Consider the following 8,381-nt stretch of genomic DNA (forward strand, 5'->3'; position numbering starts at 1 on the left):
GAAGTTGGCAAAGGCAAAAGATGTGCTGTATAAAAACCAAAGGCACCTTTCGCATCTGGAATTTCACATCAACAGCTGCAGAACAATTTTGTTGATAGGTAACATTGAATTGCACTGATGTGCATGTTTACGAATCGAGAAAATCAACAAGCGCTGTCAACATCAGCATAGAGATCAGTAAAAATACCAAAATTTCGTAGTGTAATCGCTTTCATATTGTTTATTGTACCTTTTATTTCTTGTTATTTATAGTTTGTTTAGGTCAATTCATTAATATAGTTTGGAAAACTTAAGAGCAGTTAGTGTAAAATATTTTCAGCATTCTAATTGCTACCTAGTCAAATATGTTAAAAGGTACATATCCTTCAGCTTATTCGGTATTTTCTTATCTCGTCGAGGGCGAAGCTCAGTTAATCTTCCGTTATCCATTTGACTTCTGTTTTTTGATTCGCCTGTAGTGTTATTAAAAGAAATAAGAAATTTGTGTTATACGTTGTAACCATGATTTAACAACCGTTATCATACCTTGCTCGCAGGTGTTTTTCACTCCCATATTCGAAGATTCCTTGCCGGATTTTGTACCACCTTCTTTAGCCAGTACTTCTGTATTTGTTGCATCCTTGGACAGTTGATGACCTGTGTGTACAATTGCATCATGAAGGAAATTTTCAAGTTCATAAAGATAAAACGGCCTACCTATGTCCATATTTGAGCTTATGTCTTCATTGCTTGTAGAAAGTTCCTCATCTTGGTCCTCTACTACCGCCTTTTTAGCATCTCCTACGTTTCTTGTGTATATAACACCGCGACTGCTCCGGATTACAATTTTAGCACCTTCCTTGCTACTATCGTGAACTTCTCTGATCCGAATGTTGAATCGGACTTATTCTTCTTTATTTGAGTAAGGACTACTTTATCGCCAACCGCTAGATTACTGTCCTTAGCATTCCTTCGCAGATCGGCATTCAGCTTACTTTCTAGTTTTGAGTAGGCATCCTTTTCTCTGATATCTTCTCGATCAAGTTCCTTCGAATTATCTGACCCCCATAGCCCTGGAAACGTTCCTCTGAACTTCCAGCCGACTAGTAACTCAAAAGGTGTTACACCTAATCGGGTAAGCGGTCGAACTTTATTATGTATGTGTACATAATTGTTCAATGCTGCTCTCCAATGCGTACCGTCTAATTTTGATGCTGACAAAGCTCGTTTTATCCCTTCATTTTGCCTCTCGACTGCTCCATTCGATTGTGGGCTCAGAGGGATAGATTTGCGGATGTCAATGCCTCTGTTCTGCCATGTTTTTATAAATTTATCACTTTGGAATGGGGGGCCATTGTCGCTTTGTATAACTAATGGATACCCCATTCAGCGAATATCTTATGTAAAGCAGCAATTGTCGACTCCGCATCCATGTGTCTCATCTCTGTCACATGTAGATAACGGGAGTAAGTATCGACTATGACGAGGAATTCACCAAATCCAAATTCTTTGTCGGTAAAAAATCGATCTGTAGAATCTCCCAGGGCCGTGCGGGAGTTCTCTGTTGCATAGTGGAACAGGTGGGTTTTTTTTTGATAACAACAGGCACGTTTCACAGCACTTAATGAACGACTCCACTGCTGAACTCATTCCTGGCCACCAAAAATGTTCACGAAGAATTCTCTTTGTTGAACCAATTCCCATATGGCCCTGATGAGCAGACTCAATGGCTTTACTCCTTAAAGCACTCGGTAGAACGATTTTGTCACTTCTGAAGACTGAGCTTCCAAAAACGCTCAATTCCTTGGCTTGTGATTCAAATCTACGTAGTCCGTCCTCCCAGCAACCTGATTCGATAGATGTTCTCACTTTTGTTAACTCTGTGTCTCTTTCTGAATGCTCCTCAATCTCGCTCCAGGATATCTCCATTGCACCCGCGTCAATAAGATAGAGTAAATGATTACAATCAGCTTCATCGTCAAATGACTCGCGTGGCTGAGCCTGTTTCACCAGTCTGGACAGAGCGTCAGCGACATTCATTTCTCCTGGGATTCTTCTAACAATAAAGTTATACGGTTGCAACCTGTAATGCCCATGACTCTGCTCTGGTCACCGCTCTCTTCCCGATTCTATGCAATCCTCCAAAGATAAACTCGTTGGACTCGGCGTCAGTTCTGATCGTGAAGGTTATGCTTATTAGATACAGAGAAAACTTCTCAACCGCCCAGACCATAGCCAATGCCTCTTTTTGTGTTTGTGGATACTTCTGCTCTGTAGCGGATAGTGCTTTCGAAGCGCAGGCAATGACTCTCGGTTTACATTCGTGGTCGAATTGGACCAAAACGGCTCCGAGACCATAAGGAGACGCGTCTACGAACAGTTCAGTGCGGTCATCTCTATTAAAATAGCCTAGCGTTGTGATAGTTCTCCAGGCTGCTGATTTGAGGTACTCAAATTCATCGTCCAACGCTTGATTCCAGTGAAACTTTTCAGATTTAGCTAATGAGCGAAGCAGGATTGTCTTGTCTGCTCTGTTGGGAATGAATTTTTCAACAAAATTGACCAAGCCGAGGAAACTTTTGACTTCGGCCAATGATTCTGGATGTCTAAAGTTCTTCAAAGCTGCGATTTTTTCTTCCTCGATTTTCCACCCATCGCTTGAAACTACAAAGCCAAGAAAGTCAACAGCTTGTTTTCCAAAAGCACACTTGGCTTCATTTATTTTCACATTATGATTTTGGAGGCACTTCATTACTTGAGCTAAATTCTCATCGTGCTCTTGTTTTGTTTTTCCAAAAATCATTACGTCGTCAAGATAATTGACTTGTCCTTTACAACCAGCAAGTACAATTGTTTGGAGTACCTCCTGGAATATATCAGGTGCATTTGTTAGGCCAAATGGAAGTCTACGATAACGGTACAGTCCGTCACCCGCGAAAAAATTCGTTAGGTGTCGCGACCTCTCATCCAGCTCAATATGGAAAAATGCGTTCGTGAGGTCAACAGTAGAGAACCACTTTGCACCATGGAGCTCCATCAGTATCGATTCAAGTGTGGGCATTTTAAAAGGTGTTCGATATATACACCGGTTTGGTCCTCGCAAATCGATGACAAGTCGGATATCGTCCTTGCCTTTAGGAACCACTAGAAGTGATGAGCAGAAAGACCGATCCATATCCAAACTGACTTCTTCAATAATACCACTTGTTAATAGGTAATTTAGTTTCTGTTTCGTAAGTTCCTTATACGCTGCAGGAATATGAGTATACACGTTTCGCGCTGGGGGTACATCTACGTTGTACCTTAACAGTACCGGAGGAATATTGAATTTCGGAAATTCTACAACTGTTGATACTGCTTGTACGTAATGTGCATTCCTCCGAAAAGACTGATGTTGCTGTCGTATTGGTACGCCCAAGCCAACATCGAGAACAGAATATCTTGTTGCTGTATTAAAACCCAAAAGCGATCTAAACTCGTCTACAACGTAGAATTTTTCTACCATTACTGGTCTATCCGGTGAAATGAACAACTCGGCTGAAAAATTGGCAACGACTTTGATGGGATTCTCCGTTGCGTAGGCTTTCAAAGGCTTATCCGAGCAGAAGTGTAAGTTGAGGATTCGAGATGCAGCATTTGGATCATTCACTATTCTATCAAATGACAATTTGGTTAAGATGTTCACTTGAGCCCCAGAGTCTATTAAAAATTCAGCTTCGATACCAGCTACCTTAGCTTGAATCAACGCATTTCTCTGGTTGATTGTACAGTTATTGAACGGTGGAACATGATTGATTTGTTGAATTTCAGGTTTTGTGACATGTGATTGTGGAATCGTTTTCTGTAAAATACACCATAATTAACAAGTATTATTAGATCAGAAAAAAAACTCAACTTTATTCAAATTCAAAATATTTCAATTGCATTAAGAAAGAAATTACTCAACTTCTTCTTCATTAACCCGTACCTTTCTGTCCAATTCAGCATCGGTATTAGAACACTCGATTGCCGCAATTTTCCTTTCTACTGGTTCCTCTTCTTCACCACGGCGTTTGAAGGATCGTCTCTCGGCTTGTGACGTGTTTTGTATGTTCGATGGACAGACCCTTGCGATATGGCCTAATTGTCTACAAACTCGACATTCTTTATTGATGGCAAAACATTCGGAGGCTCGATGGTAAATGCTTCCACACCTATGACAACGAGATGCGGATTGATGACGATTATTCCTCTCTGGAATCCTCTTCCACCTCTTCCTCCACCTCGGATTCCTCGTTGGAACCCTCTGCCTCTTCCATACGAATTAAATCCCGTTTGAGGTGACGATATTCATAACCGGGTTGAGAGACCGCTGCTATCATTGATGTACCTCCTTGACCATGAACTCTTTGAAACTCTTCTTCATTGGTCCTCTCAATCTCTCTATCGCGTACCAAGTCTATTAAGTCCTTCATTGTGCCTTGCTTAACCCAGTTCCGATGGGCTAGGACTCTCACTCGTCCATCACTGGCACCCTTAGTAACCACTCGTACCACAGCCTCCATCTCTTCGTCTGGCCCATAATTACACAATTTTGCTGCCGAAGCAACGCGTCGAACAAAGCCAATGCTGCTTTCTGATGCTTCTTGACTCAACATCATGAGTTTTCCTCTTTGAGAAAGTGTATACGCTCTGGATCCATAATACTCGTCCAATCGAGCTAATGCGTTCGAAAACGGAGCGGACTTCTCATCTGGCATACCCGGTGAAGTCGATGTAGTTTGAAAAATTTCCCTGAGCTTCGGACCTGATTTGATTTTAAACACTCCGAACTTGGTATGCTCATCAGCAGCGTTGATGAGCTGTAACGAAGAAACGAGCATGTCCTTCCAGTACTCAAATGCTCGTTTATCGATCTCGGTTTCACCTTCTGATGGTGTGCACATAGGGATGTTCAAAGTACCCAGTGTTAAACTGTTCATCGTGGACAGCAACGTATCATCACGAACATTACTAGAGGAAGCTTGCTTCGATTCGAAAACTGTATCTTTTCCTGATGTCAATGTAGCAACTTGTTCGCGCAAAGAATTGTTCTTGTCCAAGGCTTGCTTTAACTCCTTCATAATTTTCTTCTTTGAAGGAGTCCTGTAACAAGATGCAAAAAAAAAAATAGCAACGCATTAGTTTTGTATTTACAGTTTATTTTTTTTATTTTCTTATTATTATTATTAAACCTCCGTCCATTTCCGCCGGAGGCCAGTGTTTGAAATCTGCCTATATCCATCAGATTTCGTTGCTTATTATTATTATTTTTCTCTGGAGGCTCCGTCTTTTTCCACCGGAGCCCCAATGAATCAACATTTCTGCGGGAGCTTCGTCTTTTTCACCGAAGCTCCGAATTCGTCAATCTAAACTCACTTTATGGGAGCTGATGCAGCGCCAATGTCGCGACCGTGCAGCGTCGTCTCCATGTTTCTGCTGCAGCAAGGAACCCCTTAAAACCTTACTGCAGTAGAATGGCGAGACGACTATCTGTGATCAACTGGCTTGGCGATGTCAGATGAGCACTCGGCTAAAAGAAGCCCGGCTGCCGCTGCTGATGAACTGAAAGTCGAATGGGCGCTCGGCTAAGTGAGCCTCGGCCCGACTGCTGCTGGTAGACGCCGGATAGGCGTTCGGCTGAGCAAGCCTCGTCCCGGCTGCTGGTGGTGGAATGGAAGTTGGATGGGCGTTCGGCTAAACAAGCCTCCTCCCGACTGCTGCTGATGGGCGCCGTCTAGGCGTTCGGCTGAACAAGCCTCGTCCCGGCTGCTGCTGGTGGACGCCGGATAGGCGTTCGGCTGGGCAAGCCTCGTCCCGGCTGCTGCTGGTGGACGCCGGATAGGCGTTCGGCTGGGCAAGCCTCGTCCCGGCTGCCGCTACTGCTGAAGGAAGTCGTATGCGTGTGCCTCGATGCTGCTCTCCTGAGCTGTTGCTTCCTCTGCGTCTGCCGAAATTCTCCATGATTCTCTGCAATGCACCCGTATTTATAGGTCAAATCTTCATTTTCCTTTTCTTCTTTTTTGTTTTTTTTTGTGGCGTCGGAAAGAATATGAGGGAACAAGACAAACGTTTTTAGCATTGCGCGATCAATTTTATTTTGTCGATATACTTAAACATGTATGAGTTTTATAATTTCTACAATTTACGGGTCTTTTTATTGGTTATTTCAATTTACTGTCTCTATTACTACACCATCGTCCATGGTCTACAATGGAGACATGGCTTCAACTCAACAAGAGATTTGTAACCTATTCTCGGCCAAGTTTGCTAGCGTGTTTGTCAATGAGCGCCTCTCCAATGCCTCCATAACCAGCGCAGCGGGTAATGTACCCTTAACGAATCAAACGCTAAACGTTGTCGATGCAAGTACAGATGCCATAGCGAGATCAGCCACGCGGCTAAAAACGTCGTACAAATCGGGACCTGACGGTGTTCCGTCGGTTTTCCTAAAAACGAACATTTCCTGCCTTCTGGACCCACTTCATCGAATCTTCCAGCTCTCCCTCTCTAATGGTGTATTTCCGTCCTGCTGGAAGACAGCTGAAATGTTTCCTGTGTACAAAAAGGGAAGCAAGCGCGATATAAATAATTATCGAGGAATCACGTCGCTATGCGCTGTATCGAAGTTGTTTGAGCTGGTCGTCATGGATTCTCTAAATGGTCACTGTAAACATTATATCAGTACCGATCAACATGGCTTTATGGAAAAACGTTCTACATGTACGAATCTACTGTGTCTTACATCATACTTTACAGACAGTATGCTTGCTTGTAATCAAACAGATGTAATTTATACGGATCTAACTGCAGCATTTGATAAGTTGAACCACAGCATTGCGATCGCCAAGCTTGACAGATTGGGAATTGGAGGCAGCCTACTTGCATGGTTTGGTTCGTACCTTACTGAGCGCCAGCTGACAGTTGCTCTAGGCGATTGTCGCTCGGAAAGCTTCTTTGCGATGTCTGGCATACCGCAGGGTAGTCATCTGGGACCGTTGATATTCCTTCTCTACTTCAACGACGTGCATCTAGTTCTAAAAGGACCGCGATTATCATTTGCAGATGATCTTAAAATGTTTTTGCGCATATGCTCAATAGCCGATTGTCACTTACTACAAGACCAGATCGATGCTTTCGCTCATTGGTGCGATCTAAATCGACTTGTAGTTAACCCGAAAAAGTGCTCGATCATAACTTTTTCTCGGAAGAAACAACCGATTACCTTCAACTACTGCCTGTTCGGAACGACTATTGAAAGAGTGCACTGTGTGAAAGATCTCGGTGTTCTATTGGACTCCAAACTGACATACTCGGATCACATTTCATATGTTGTTGATAGAGCATCCAGGTCTCTTGGATTTGTGATCAAAGTGACAAAGACTTTCACAGACATCTACTGTTTGAAAACACTGTATTGCTCTCTCGTGCGATCTACATTAGAATACTGCTCTGCGGTCTGGAGTCCAAACTATAATAATGGTGTCGAACGCATCGAATCCGTTCAACGTCGATTTATACGGTACGCACTCCGCAACCTTCCCTGGAGAGATCCGCTACGACTTCCTCGCTACGAGAGCCGTTGTCAGCTGATCAGCTTAGAACCTCTGTGTATCCGAAGGGATGTATGCAGAGCATTAACCGTCGCCGATATTTTGCAAGGAAGAATAGATTGTGACACTCTTCTGCGGCAAATAAACATCAACGCACAACCCCGACAACTGCGGAGTAACCTAATGCTAAGACTTCCTTTTCGTCGCACAAACTATGGGCTGCGTAGTGCTCTCCATGGTTTGCAGCGTGTCTTCAATAGAGTGGCGTCGGTGTTTGATTTCCACTTGACACGAGATGTCCTCCGCCGGTTCTTCACATCATTTTTTACCGACCAGAACAATTGACGCACATAGACTATAGTTATTTAATGTATTTGTGATTGTATTGTATTTTAATCCTTGACAATGTTTTTAATGTAGTGATGTGATATTGTATTTATATATATATTTTAAACCATCATTGGGGCTGTATCAAGTCTGTTGATGTAATAAATAATAAATAAGGCCGAATGAAATCGGCAGACCAACAAAGTGGACCGTGCGCTAGCTCCAGTCCACTTTATTGGTCTGCCGATTTCATTCAGACTTTTTTTTATTCAAATAGGTACTTAATATAATTTAGAATATTCGGATTATTTTGTGATTTCTCAGTGAAGTCTTGTGAAGTCAGAAGTCAGTTGGGAGCAAAATAAAATACATTTAAGAACACCGCGTTACCGTAAGTTATACAGCTTTTAGTTGAAAGCATAATAATTGGAAAAGTCTATTTTGTTTAGCTTCTGATGTCGCAATTAGATCATGAGTAGTGCGCATCATTAGCACAACCATGCA

The 8,381-nt window shown here is 42.7% G+C and overlaps 1 protein-coding gene across 1 annotated transcript; it reads right to left on the minus strand.

Annotated features, from left to right (window-relative positions):
* Positions 1–4,202: 4,202 nt before the first annotated feature.
* Positions 4,203–5,949, minus strand: LOC134221833 (uncharacterized). The gene is made up of 2 exons (XM_062701006.1): positions 5,377–5,949; positions 4,203–5,103 (listed from the first exon to the last, which is right to left on the minus strand). Exons 1-2 carry the CDS (start codon positions 5,427–5,429, stop codon positions 4,203–4,205), a joined length of 954 nt encoding a protein of 317 aa, XP_062556990.1. The 5' UTR covers positions 5,430–5,949.
* Positions 5,950–8,381: the final 2,432 nt, after the last annotated feature.

Source organism: Armigeres subalbatus, chromosome 3 (assembly GCF_024139115.2).
Source record: "Armigeres subalbatus isolate Guangzhou_Male chromosome 3, GZ_Asu_2, whole genome shotgun sequence".
Taxonomy (NCBI): domain Eukaryota; kingdom Metazoa; phylum Arthropoda; class Insecta; order Diptera; family Culicidae; genus Armigeres; species Armigeres subalbatus.

What these genes read in the sequence shown, in the direction of transcription:
- LOC134221833 (XM_062701006.1), bottom strand. Translation starts at nt 5,429, where the DNA reads ATGGAGACGACGCTGCACGGTCGCGACATTGGCGCTGCATCAGCTCCC. An exon ending in GCTGCATCAGCTCCCATAAA is followed by an intron (nt 5,104 to 5,376) that starts GTGAGTTTAGAT and finishes ATCTTGTTACAG; the next exon opens with GACTCCTTCAAAGAAGAAAA.